Source organism: Diaphorina citri, unplaced genomic scaffold (assembly GCF_000475195.1).
Source record: "Diaphorina citri unplaced genomic scaffold, Diaci psyllid genome assembly version 1.1 scaffold50, whole genome shotgun sequence".
Taxonomy (NCBI): Eukaryota; Metazoa; Arthropoda; class Insecta; order Hemiptera; family Psyllidae; genus Diaphorina; species Diaphorina citri.
In genome coordinates this window covers 185,893-199,451 of record NW_007377487.1, presented here as the reverse complement: position 1 = coordinate 199,451, position 13,559 = coordinate 185,893, and the positions used below count along the sequence as shown (strand labels likewise).

The following is a 13,559-nucleotide window of genomic DNA, read 5'->3' as shown; positions in this document are numbered from 1 at the left end:
GCCAACCGCAGCACCTATTTTAACCAAACGTTTTGTGTTGCATCCTTGTCACATTTTTGTGAACTACATACCAAATTATAGAACAGAGATCACATTACTGAATATTTTCCTATGCTACATACTTACATTTTTCAATGGCACAACTAGTTTTTGCTTCCAAAGCCTGTCCTCAGCTACCAAGAGTGTGATGGTTTTGCCTGCTTTGTCCAGTTTGACAGTAGTGATGATTCTGATATTGTATGCAACCGACAAAGCAACTGCCAGAGTTCCTAGAAAGAAATGTAAAAAAAAATATGTAGAACTCACCATGGCACAACTAGTTTTTGCTTCCAAAGCCTGTCCTCAGCTACCAAGAGTGTGATGGTTTTGCCTGCTTTGTCCAGTTTGACAGTAGTAATGATTCTGATATTGTATGCAACCGACAAAGCAACTGCCAGAGTTCCTAGGAAGAAATGTAGAAATATTGTAACAAAATTTATGTATAACTCACTTATTGGGCTCTATTATCTAATATATAAAAATGAATTATTTTATAAAATAAAAGAGAAAACAAACAAACATAATCCAACTTTTAGCCAAATATTCCCTTTAATATTAACTTGAGGGGAAAAATCATTTGAACAGAAAAAAACATACTTTTACACTAGCAAAACCAAGGCTTTACTGTGAAATATACCTTATAGTGCCTAGGAGCTACCTCTCCATGAGAAAACAAACAAACATAATCCAACTTTTAGCCAAATATTCCCTTTAATATTAACTTGAGGGGAAAAATCATTTGAACAGAAAAAAAACATGCTTTTACACTAGCAAAACCAAGGCTTTACTTTGAAATATACCTTATAGTGCCTAGGAGCTACCTCATGGTTCTTAATCAACTTACCGAGAAGAAAACATACAGTTCCCATTGAGTATTTCCACTTGTTTTCACCAAAGTTTGTGTATATTACACGAAACATTTCGACGCATTTTTAGCCCTATCATAACTCCGTTAATTTTCCACGTAATGTCACAAAATTTGGACCATATGTTAATTTATACTTGCTTATTATGCCTGCGAAATCCCGAAGTTCCAGCTTAAACGGAAGGGGTAGAAAGAACGGCTTCAAAATCGCTTATTTTACGACTGACTCACTGACTGATTCACTCATCAAAATTATGAGGCACTTCCCGATGTCGTAGAAACTTGAAATTTGGCAGGATTATCATAGGTTTGGTTTTGCAAGTGACTACGCACTACTAAATGCATTCAATATGCTATCGCTGTTGGCTCAGTTTGAAGAAGTATCTTTAGGAATATTAAAACAGAGAATTCTCTCTGTTTCAGCAATGTTGTGCATTTTGGACAGCACTCACAATTCAAACCTATGGATGCAAGACTCCGAGATCGCCCCCGTCATAAGTACAATCATACGAATCTATCAGAGTGAGAAACATATTCTCAGTGTGAACAGGCACTATGAACAACATGTTGTCAATAGTACCAACACCAATGCTACAAACATATCCTGAACAACATACCAACACCAAACATATCATGAGTTTGAACATTGTACAACATAAAATAATTATGCTACGAACAAGAAGGTAAAACTTTGATCAATGAAACATAGTCAAAAAAGAAGAAAAAAAAACTTGACTGTAATTTTTTTTTTAATCGAGCTTTTTTTTATCAATTCCCAATATTAACGTTGTCAATAGTACCAGAGAAAATGTTTTCTGAAATTGATTGAAACGTTGGGTTCTAAAAAGCTACCCTTCGATTTTTTTTATGTATATTCAATTCTTCTTCAAGCCTTCAACACACGCTACGACCTGCTCGTCAGAAAATTCGTACAAATGGATGTAAAATTTCGTAGGATCTGTGAATCCGCGACTTGAGTTTGAAAAATTCTTGTGTGTGTACCAAAAGTTTAAAGACACTTGAGTTTTATTGGTGTTGATAGTAATTTCATTAATATTAGTAGTAGGTACTTTTTTTTCTTTTTTAGTGTGAGGTATGCCTATGCATATTATGTGCTTCTGTTTTATTTTTTCCTCACTACTGCTGTACATTGTGAATCTGTGAATGTAGTGTCAATCTTCATGAGCTATTTAGTATTTATTCAGTCTAGCTGCTCCCTCTCTCGAGTATGTAATAATCACGGCAACCTTACTTTAGGTTTTATATTGTGACAAATAGTAGATTCAATATGATTTAGTAGTTAGAATAGTCCACTTAGTTTTTCGAAGCTAGTTCAAGAAAATATACCTTCGTACAGTCTAATAATCTATTTACTCTATTTTAGACTGAGACTTCACTTTGTTTGTTCAATCACTCAAGAGATTATTGTGGGTAATTTTTCAGAAGCCTTGGCAATGAAAAAGAAAGCTTCTTCCTGTGTTTAACCTAACCCTATAATAACACTGGTCACTGCTCATTTGTGACAGCTCCTTTTAGTGGAAATCCTTTCCAATATTTGGCTCAGTCAGACTATCTTGTCGTTTTCTAACATTCTCGTCATATCTTCTGTGTTAGTGTCTTTCTACTTGTATTAAAGGTTATTTATCTCATTGCATTTATATGAGGGATGTCCAATTCGGTTACGTTTGTGTGTTGATCACAATGGATCACTGAAGTTAAGCAACATTGTTCGTGGTTGGTATTCGAATGCATCAATCGCGTGTTGATGGCGTCCGATCCCACTCACGCTGGGTTAGGTTAATGTGAGTAGGCGCGATTGTCACCGAATAAAGGGTAAAACCACCATCGCTTCACTAAAAAAAAAAAAAAAAAAAAATCAAGTTATAAAGTGAAGTAAAAAATCCTTATGAGTAAATAAAACGAAATCGGTTACGGTAAGAAATCGCTTGAGACGTTGGATATCCCTGACCCTGCTTTAAGATGTGATTCACTTTCTAGTTTTACTTTTAGGTGTAGTTGTATTATTAATATGTATAGGATATACATAGGTAGCTCAGACATCACTTCGAATTCTTGACATTTGCGCATCTCCCAGCACGTGTGAAATAAAAGAAACCATTCTCTATTTATTTATTTATTACCTATTATTTTTTTAACTAGGGTTTTTTTTTTATTTTAGACCAATACAGTCTTTTGCATAATGTTATCCTAGAGTTGAAACAAGAAACATGAAAAGCACATATAGGTACTGTGACACTATGTGATGACTTGATAAATAAATAAAAAAATGAAGCTTTTCACGTATAAAACTACAGAAATGCGAGTTAGTTTGTATTTCAAGACTACACATTTTTAGCTTTTTTAAGTATTATTTTTACTGTGTATAATGGAGCCATTCCCCCCCCCCCCCGTTCTGTCCCCCCTTGGCTGTCTCTTAAAGTAGCTTCTCTCACTTCTTAACTTGTCTTATGTACGTTTCTGACTTAGCTTATCTTACTTGTCATCAAAAACTGAACTTCTCAAAAAACGTTTCTAAACTTTTCACTTTTTCAAAACTTAATCTTCATGTTTCTAGTTTTTATCCCCCCTTTCTTTCTAAATTGGACTTTTGTCCCTCTTTTTTTCAATTTTATAACAGTTTTTTTTTTCTTTCACATTAAGAGACATGATTTTAGTTTTTCCCCCTCACATCTAATTAGAGTTTAGACTGTTTGAAAGTACGGTAAATTTATTCCTTTCCAGTAAAAAAAAAAAAAATGTAACCTGAGGTCTCTGAAAGTTATCATCATAGGCTGGTGTGGTAAACTAAGGCTTTTTTTAATTTCTTTTTTTTTTCTCCACTATTTATTTTTTCTCCACTATAAATGGTAAAGATTCCTACAGTCACACTAGCTCTTGTCTTCTGCTTCAACAAAAAACCACGTAGTGCCTACCTTCAATCTAAATGTTTAACCTTTAATCCATATTTAATCACAAATTAATGGTAATAATTGGTCTCCTAGTATTGCCACTAAATTTCAATATCTTCTGCTTTAAACAGTGTAGTGTCTACTTCATTTCAATTCGCTATTAAACATTGAACCTAATACAAGAACAGAGCTTCATCTTTTGTTCGGCAGAAACCAATGTTTTTTTTTTCAATAGTTCCTTTTCAGTATCGTTTATTATTATTTTAGAAGTTTAACGTCCCAATATTACTGCAAAGGTGTTTAGTGACGGTGGTTTTACCCTCCGTTCGCCGACAAGCCACCAACCTGCCTCGGTGGTGTAGTGGTCAAGGCGCTCGCCTGGTAAACAGGAGGGCGTGGGTTCAATCCCAGCCGAGGTATGGAATACCTACCTCGGTGGTGTAGTGGTCAAGGCGCTCGCCTGGTAAACAGGAGGGCGTGGGTTCAATCCCAGCCGAGGTATGGAATACCTACCTCGGTGGTGTAGTGGTCAAGGCGCTACCTACCTCGGTGGTGTAGTGGTCAAGGCGCTACCTACCTCGGTGGTGTAGTGGTCAAGGCGCTACCTACCTCGGTGGTGTAGTGGTCAAGGCGCTACCTACCTCGGTGGTGTAGTGGTCAAGGCGCTACCTACCTCGGTGGTGTAGTGGTCAAGGCGCTACCTACCTCGGTGGTGTAGTGGTCAAGGCGCTACCTACCTCGGTGGTGTAGTGGTCAAGGCGCTACCTACCTCGGTGGTGTAGTGGTCAAGGCGCTACCTACCTCGGTGGTGTAGTGGTCAAGGCGCTACCTACCTCGGTGGTGTAGTGGTCAAGGCGCTCGCCTGGTAAACAGGAGGGCGTGGGTTCAATCCCAGCCGAGGTATGGAATACCTACCTCGGTGGTGTAGTGGTCAAGGCGCTACCTACCTCGGTGGTGTAGTGGTCAAGGCGCTACCTACCTCGGTGGTGTAGTGGTCAAGGCGCTACCTACCTCGGTGGTGTAGTGGTCAAGGCGCTACCTACCTCGGTGGTGTAGTGGTCAAGGCGCTACCTACCTCGGTGGTGTAGTGGTCAAGGCGCTACCTACCTCGGTGGTGTAGTGGTCAAGGCGCTACCTACCTCGGTGGTGTAGTGGTCAAGGCGCTACCTACCTCGGTGGTGTAGTGGTCAAGGCGCTACCTACCTCGGTGGTGTAGTGGTCAAGGCGCTACCTACCTCGGTGGTGTAGTGGTCAAGGCGCTCGCCTGGTAAACAGGAGGGCGTGGGTTCAATCCCAGCCGAGGTATGGAATACCTACCTCGGTGGTGTAGTGGTCAAGGCGCTACCTACCTCGGTGGTGTAGTGGTCAAGGCGCTACCTACCTCGGTGGTGTAGTGGTCAAGGCGCTACCTACCTCGGTGGTGTAGTGGTCAAGGCGCTACCTACCTCGGTGGTGTAGTGGTCAAGGCGCTACCTACCTCGGTGGTGTAGTGGTCAAGGCGCTACCTACCTCGGTGGTGTAGTGGTCAAGGCGCTACCTACCTCGGTGGTGTGTGTTGCATCCTTGTCACATTTGACATCTACATACCTAACATACCAAATTTCAACTCTCTAGCTCTTACCGTTTTTGAGATATTTTGTTTACAGACAGACAGACACAGAGACACACACACGGACCAATGGCTGAAACTTTGGATTTAGGCTCTAGGGACCTCAAAACGTGTTTTGGCACTAAAATCTGACCATCGAAAATTTGACCCGATTACATTACTTTCCTTCCTATAGGATAAGGAAAGTAAAAAAAGGAGAAAATATTGAATGAAAGTCTAGATTTATTTATTACCCGAGGAAAATTATAGGCGGAGGAGGAGAAAATAGGTTCCGTTTACAATAATAAAATAGTTCTCGTCCTCCTCCCCCTCCTCTTGTTGAGATCTCCTTACCTTGTACGTCTTGTTCCTCCCCATGCATACGGGACCCTTTCAGTCTGAAAGGAAACAAAAACATTTTATTTATTGTTGAACTTGTGTTACATTACTGCTTAACTCCATACACAAGAAGCCCAATCTGAGGCTTAGGTGTAGGGGCTAAACAGCCCTAAAGGATGGGTTAAGCTTCTACAAATTTACGAAATCTGTGTTACCTCCTTACCTTGTACGTCTTGTTCCTCCCCATGCATACGGGACCCTTTCAGTCTGAAAGGAAACAAAAACATTTTATTTATTGTTGAAAACTTGTGTTACATTACTGCTTAACTTCATACACAAGAAGCCCAATCTGAGGCTTAAGTGTAGGGGCTAAACAGCCCTAAAGGATGGGTTAAGCTTCTACAAATTTACGAAATCTGTGTTACATTATCATTTGTTTTCCTTCTCTCACTTCGCGATTGCCCAGACTGTCACCCATTCGGATACAAACCAAGCGCAACGTTGCTTCAGTGATACATTGAGGAATGGGATTTTGTATGAGCGCCTGGTAGTTTCATAATATGATTATGCAATGTGCTCATCACCGTGTGACAATATTTTTGTTTCCATTTCCACTGCCAGCCTAGTTAGCTTGGTTGGTAGTGCGTCTGCCTTGTAAGCGCTAGGCCGCGGGTTCGATTCCCGCCCGGATTTTATCCTGATGGGATAATGTTCGTTCTCGGAGCAATCTGTGTTACATTATCAAATTTTGACACTACACACATCACACATACTTCGAAAAAACATGGAACTTTTCATTACCATATAAGACTCACAGAAAACGTCTATTTTTGCTCATTCTCTATCACTGAACGAGCATTATGCCACTCGAGACTGGTGGATTAGGATAAAAAAATAAATTAGTATTAAAAATAAACTAGAACAGATTAATAATTATTGCACAATTTTATTGGAGGACATTAATTTCACTTCTCAAGTAAGAACTCGCAAATCACTACACAGAAAACGTCTATTTTTGCTCATTCTCTATCACTGAACGAGCATTATGCCACTCGAGACTGGTGGATTAGGATAAAAAATAAATTAGTATTAAAAATAAACTAGAACAGATTAATAATTATTGCACAATTTTATTAGAGGACATTAATTTCACTTCTCAAGTAAGAACTCGCAAATCACTACATATCAGACTTGGCTTGGCCCGATCATTTTTTTCGTATCAAAAAGCTCGGCACAAATCGGCAAGGTCCGGTCCTGGACGGGTCCTCTTCGGGGTCTTCCCGATCTCCCTTTCCCGGACTGTTCCCTACCTGAGTCCCTTTGGACACTGAACGAGGCTTATCACCTCTTCGCCCATCCCCACTCCCTTCCGTTTGAGAGTATTGGGACCGCGAATCGCACCTTGTGTCATACCTCTTGGGCGATTCATATTTTGATCTGGGCGATTCACACTTTGGTCTTGGCGATTCACAAGACGGTTTTCGCTTTTTGGGCTCGTCGCAACGTCTCTTTTTCGGCGTCGAACAACCACTATCGTCGCCCGACGACAGATAGCAATGAGACGGTTGCGCAATGTAGGTGAACGCTTTCTTGCGGTCTAAAAATGTCACGTGCGGACTCATGAAAGGAAATGACTGTACCGAATGGGTCGTAGATAATGCCGAATGGTTACTCATGTCGAACAACCACTATCGTCGCCCGACGACAGATAGCAATGAGACGGTTGCGCAATGTAGGTGAACGCTTTCTTGCGGTCTAAAAATGCCACGTGCGGACTCATGAAAGGAAACGACTGTACCGAATGGGTCGTAGATAATGCCGAATGGTTACTCACGTCCCCAGAGCCGGAGAAGGCCATGACGTCATAACTCATCGATGTCTCGGGTTTTTGGCTGCGCATAATCCAAAACAGCCTTGCGCCCACAACAAGTGCAACCATCCTCACGCTTCAAAGTCGCAGAAGCTCATCCTTGATAATCAACCTGCTCCAAATCAACCCAGGAGACATACGAGTAAACATCACAAATGAATCCAAAACAGCCTTGCGCCCACAACAAGTGCAACCATCCTCACGCTTCAAAGTCGCAGAAGCTCATCCTTGATAATCAACCTGCTCAAAATAAACCCAGGAGACATAGGAGTAAACATCACAAATTCCCCAGAGCCGGAGAAGGCCATGACGTCATAACTCATCGATGTCTCGGGTTTTTGGCTGCGCATGACGATGGTTTGGAGCCCATAACTTTCGTCTTCCAAAAGGCTTTCAAAATCCTTAAAATATCCATGTCGAGTAAGGAATCAAGGAGTAATGCTAACTGTAGGCATCAGACACAAGTGGAGTATAAGGAAGCAAAGACAGAAGTGGTGGGAACTTCACAACACTGCGGAAAAATTTTTTCTTGATGGTAGGAAAAACCAATAATTTTTATAATTGGAAAAAGAATGACACAAACTATAATAAAGTAAGGACTAGAAAAAAAATCTCCTCAGAAATCCAGAAAACCAACAGTTTTCTACAGCCCTAAAACCTTTTCAAGCATCGCCTGTGGCCGAGTTGTTACAAAAGCACTTTCAACCCGAAGGTGCTGGGTTCGAATTCCAGCCGAGGCGTTTTTTCCCTTCAATTCAACGATTTTTAGGAAATTAGTCTGTTTTGCAGAAATTGACACTCACCAGTAAAGCTGTAGTAAATATAGCAATAATTGTACTCGTCTAATGGCTTGGCATTTAGCAGTAAATAACACTCGAGAGATGGCAGATAATGACTATAACATTAATGAGAAAATTGAGAACAAAAATAAGAGAGAGGAGCCATAAATAAAAACGAAAATCATGTAACGAGAGAGAATTTGGAAGGAAATATTATCAAATGAAACTCGTTAGAAGAGAAAGAAGCATTAGGAATAAATGTGGAATAAGAGGTTTATTTTGAGCAGGTTGATTATCAAGGATGAGCTTCTGCGACTTTGAAGCGTGAGGATGGTTGCACTTGTTGTGGGCGCAAGGCTGTTTTGGATTCCAAAACGTTCCAAAATTTGGAACGTTTTGAACATCCTCTATTATCTTCTCTTCCGTTGTCCTCGGAATCTTATCTTCAAGAGCATCCTCCGTTATAGTCTGTGTTTTATAATCAAGAGAATGTTTGCTATCGTTCATCTCCACATTATCCAAACTACTTTTCTTTCTCTTAATTCTCAAATGAGTCCTCTTTTCGTATTGTGAGTGTTTCTTTCGTTTACAAGACACCGTGCTTATCGGTTTTTCAGATACAACACTATTAGAAGTTTCCTGAACAGGCTTTCTCTTAATTCTCAAATGAGTCCTCTTTTCGTATTGTGAGTGTTTCTTTCGTTTACAAGACACCGTGCTTATCGGTTTTTCAGATGCAACACTATTAGAAGTTTCCTGGACAGTTAACGAGAGAGAATTTGGAAGGAAATATTATCAAATGAAACTCGTTAGAAGAGAAAGAAGCATTAGGAATAAATGTGGAATAAGTAGATAAAATGAGGATGAATGGAGGGGGAAAAGGGGAATGAAAGGAAGCAGAACAAAAATTAGGAAAGATAGAGGAAAAAGGAGGAGAAGGAGGAAAAGGAGGAGAAAGAGGAAAGAGGAGGAAACTGTAGAAGACATTATGACCTGGACAGTGTCAAGAGTTTCAAAACTCCCTACTGTTTCAAGAGTTGTCACACTGCTAGGGGCTTCAAGCGATGCAACACTTCTGTGTTTCTTTGAACAAGTACTTACAGCTGACATACTGAAGGCAGTTTCATCATTTCCTTCGAACCGCTTCGAACATTTCTTGCACAAACATTTCGATCTCTTCTTTCTTGTGGTTGATGTTGAAGCCATATCTTCCTCGCCTTCGTCATTTTGAAAATAACTGGAGTTATTTTGAAAATAACGGGAGTTATTTAGAAAATAAACCGAAGTCTCTGACATGGCGTAAGTCGGACGCAAGAATTTAAGAATTTTTCCTACAAAAAATTTCAACTGTATTAACTTCACCTTCTTCCTTGGTAGATATTAGATACTTTGGTATTTTTTTAGTGGATGTATTTGAAATGGCCGAAAAAGTAATGAATGCTGAAGAAAAAAAAAAAAAAAAAAAAAAAAAAAAAAAAAAAAAAAAAAAAAAACAACAGCGATGTCAGAGCCACTGCATATGTTAAAAAATAGGGCGATTTAGCACAAATAACTCAAATTTAAAGCTCCTCTTGTGAGAAAAAATAAACTAAATCTAAATACCTACTCTACCTGGATAGTGAACTCCCTCGTATGTTCAGGTTAAGGAAAAATAGTAACAGACGTAAAAATGGTGCATAATTTTTGACATTTCAAGTCAGGAAAATACACGGGGAATGACAGGGCCGAAGTCGTCTTAGCAATAAAAAATAGAAACCAGGCAGTGGCCATAAAAAAAGTATCCAGGCAATAAGTTTGGTTATTTTTGTGATTAAAAAACAACAAGGCTTTTCCCTAGTAGGGGAACTTAGGGCAGATGGAATCTCCTTTGATTTTTTCCTTTTTATTTTCTTTTAGGACGTTTGACAGACATAAACCCCTAAAAACTAAATAGACTACTGAGTCACTACTATGACAGTTCTTCAAAACGGGGGGAAGCACCCCATTTGCGTCGTGGGTGTCCAACATGCAAAACAGAAGCCTTTGACTCGTATCATCTTGTTCAAAACAGAAAAAAAGTATCCAGGCAATAAGTTTGGTTATTTTTGTGATTAAAAAACAACAAGGCTTTTCCCTAGTAGGGGAACTTAGGGCAGATGGGATCTGCTTTGATTTTTTCCTTTTTATTTTCTTTTAGGACGTTTGACAGACATGAACTTATTCTGTTAAAGGAATTCCGAATAGACACAACACTTCGCCTATTCAGAAAGCAATTTAAAATCACCCCCACAACTCAAATGTACCCAATATACACAACCCCATAATCCATAACGCACCTAGTCAGACCCATAGATCACTTTACGAAATTCCCATGTCATGTTAAAAGCGGTTTTATTTGTTTGCATGTTCTCCCATACTTAATAGACAACCACACTTCTGGGTTAATTTAAATCGTTCTTTGTCTTTCATGGCTCAATCAGATGTCAAAAGTCTGGTGAAGTTTAGGACTCTGGAATTTTTCTGGGACTCCCGTCTGGGAACGTTATATATCCACTGAGCTCATATTTGTTTGTTTTGTTTATTTATTTAACTTGTGTAAAGACGTAGTTTTACTAATCTTTTTTGCCCCGTAAGCGTTAGGTCGCTGGTTCAATTCCCGCCCGCGGCGGATTTTTCTTCGCTTTCGGGACGATAAGACCTTAGTAGTTTCCGTTCTCTCTATCAAACCTCTTTAAAAAAGGTACCTATCAATTTACACTCCCTCCCCGTTCCTCGTTATCCGGCCAATAGCCATACTTAATAGACAACCACACTTCTGGGTTAATTTAAATCGTTCTTTGTCTTTCATGGCTCAATCAGATGTCAAAAGTCTGGTGAACTTTAGGACTCTGGAATTTTTCTGGGACTCCCGTCTGGGAACGTTATATATCCACTGAGCTCATATTGTTTGTTTATTTATTTACCTTGTGTAAAGACGTATTTTTACTAATCTTTTTTGCCCTGTAAGCGTTAGGTCGCTGGTTCGATTTCCGCCCACGGCGGATTTTTCTTCGCTTTCGGGACGATAAGACCTTAGTAGTTTCCGTTCTCTCTATCAAACCTTTTTAAAAAAAGGTACCTATCAATTTACACTCCCTCCCCGAAAAAAAAGAAAAAAAACATACATCCAGGATGGTTGACAGCAGTTTGAAACAAGTCAGCCGAATACTAGCATTGATTTTCTTCAGCCGGGATATCTCACTGTCAGAATAATCCGAGTCACTCTGAGTATTGCACGGACTTGGTGTTACAATGACAATCTCTACTTCTTCCTTATCTTTGTTCTTTTTTTTATTCTTGGCTCTTGTTTTGAAACTGCTTACAGCCTGAAAATAAGAATTATAGAGGGTGAGAGGGATGCAGCAAAAATGAGTTATCTATATCAGCTCTACACATCTCAAGTAACAAAGATAATGTCGGAAGTGAACTTTAAAGTGTCTATCAATCTGATAATTAATATACCTATCTGTATTGTCAGGGTAGGCAGAAGAACCTACCACCGTACACATAATCACCACATTAAATGCACGGACTTGGTGTTACAATGACAATCTCTACTTCTTCCTTATCTTTGTTCTTTTTTTTATTCTTGGCTCTTGTTTTGAAACTGCTCACAGCCTGAAATTGAGAATTATAGAGGGTGAGAGGGATGGAGCAAAAGTGAGTTATCTATATCAGCTCTACACATCTCAAGTAACAAAGATAGTGTTGGAAGTGAACTTTAAAGTGTCTATCAATCTGATAATTAATTTGCAGAGTAAACTACATACTTACCTATCTGTATTGTCTGAGTAGGCAGAAGAACCTACCACTGTACACATAATCACCACATTAATATTTATTATTACCTTTGGGCCATTAGAGTTGGAACTCGCTTCAATGCTTATATCCAATTGAAACCCTGGTGATGGAAATATTGGCTTTGGCTTGACAAAAACATAGCCAGGTAAATCATATTTGGCATATGAGAGCACTGTTGATATTAAACTGCCAGGCCATTAGAGTTGGAACTCGCTTCAATGCTTATATCCAATTGAAACCCTGGTGATGGAAATATTGGCTTTGGCTTGACAAAAACATATCCAGGTAAATCATACTTGGCATATGAGAGCACTGTTGATATTAAACTGCCGAGATGAGATGTAATCCATTCGTCAGTATGATATTGACAGACACTCCTCAATGTGATGAGTAGAAAATGAGAGCATGGATGTAATGAACACAAATAGTTCAGAATCTGACCTCCGAGCAAATCTAACTTGGGAGTTATGTAATCCATTCGTCAGTATGATATTGACAGACACTCCTCAATGTGATGAGTAGAAAATGAGAGCATGGATGTAATGAACACAAATAATTCAGAATCTGACCTCCGAGCAAATCTAACTTGGGAGTCTGTGTATATTACACGAAACATTTCGACGCATTTTTAGCCCTATCATAACTCCGTTAATTTTCCACGTAATGTCACAAAATTTGGACCAAATGTTAATTTATACTTGCTTATTATGCCTGCGAAATCCAGCTTTAACGGAAGGGGTAGAAAGAACGGCTTGAAAATCGCTTATTTTACGACTTAGTCACTGACTGATTCACTCATCAAAATTATGAGGCACTTCCCGATGTCGTAGAAACTTGAAATTTGGCAGGATTGTCATAGGTTTGGTATTGCAAGTGACTACGCGGTACTAAATGCATTCAATATGCTATCGCTGTTGGCTCAGTTTGAAGAAGTATCTTTAGGAATATTAAAACAGAGAATTCTCTGTTTCAGCAATGTTGTGCATTTTGGACAGCACTCACAATTCAAACCTGTGGATGCAAGACTCCGAGATCGCCCCCGTCATAAGTACAATCATACGAATCTATCAGAGTGAGAAACATATTCTCAGTGTGAACAGGCACTATGAACAACATGTTGTCAATAGTACCAACACCAATGCTACAAACATATCCTGAACAACATACCAACACCAAACATATCATGAGTATGAACATTGTACAACATAAAATAATTATGCTACGAACAAGAAGGTAAAACTTTGATCAATGAAACATAGTCAAAAAAGAAGAAAAAAAAACTCGACTGTGATTTTTTTTTAATCGAGCTTTTTTTTATCAATTCCCAATATTAACGTTGTCAATAGTACCA

At 39.2% G+C, this 13,559-nt stretch overlaps 2 protein-coding genes and 2 long non-coding RNA genes across 4 annotated transcripts in view; all 4 read right to left on the bottom strand.

The window, feature by feature from the left end:
• The window catches only part of LOC103515781, a 19,866-nt gene that overhangs the window by 1,414 nt on the left and 4,893 nt on the right, over window positions 1-13,559 (bottom strand). Inside the window, exon 3 of the mRNA XM_026828068.1 lies at window positions 127-269. Coding sequence (XP_026683869.1) covers window positions 127-269 — 143 coding nt within the window. The remainder of the gene's footprint in view (window positions 1-126; window positions 270-13,559) is intronic.
• LOC113470092 lies at window positions 308-931 on the bottom strand. The gene is made up of 2 exons (XR_003393279.1): window positions 884-931; window positions 308-442 (listed from the first exon to the last, which is right to left on the bottom strand). It is a non-coding gene; the product is annotated as an uncharacterized LOC113470092 (long non-coding RNA).
• Window positions 6,859-7,634, bottom strand: LOC103515591. The gene is made up of 2 exons (XM_008480531.2): window positions 7,417-7,634; window positions 6,859-7,258 (listed from the first exon to the last, which is right to left on the bottom strand). Exons 1-2 carry the CDS (start codon window positions 7,611-7,613, stop codon window positions 6,946-6,948), a joined length of 510 nt encoding a protein of 169 aa, XP_008478753.1. The 5' UTR covers window positions 7,614-7,634; the 3' UTR covers window positions 6,859-6,945.
• LOC108253267 lies at window positions 11,994-12,394 on the bottom strand. Its single transcript, XR_001809704.2, has 2 exons — window positions 12,256-12,394; window positions 11,994-12,025 (listed from the first exon to the last, which is right to left on the bottom strand). It is a non-coding gene; the product is annotated as an uncharacterized LOC108253267 (long non-coding RNA).

What these genes read in the sequence shown, in the direction of transcription:
- LOC103515591 (XM_008480531.2), bottom strand. Translation starts at nt 7,613, where the DNA reads ATGAGTTATGACGTCATGGCCTTCTCCGGCTCTGGGGACGTGAGTAAC. An exon ending in GACGATAGTGGTTGTTCGAC is followed by an intron (nt 7,259 to 7,416) that starts ATGAGTAACCAT and finishes TGGTTGTTCGAC; the next exon opens with GCCGAAAAAGAGACGTTGCG.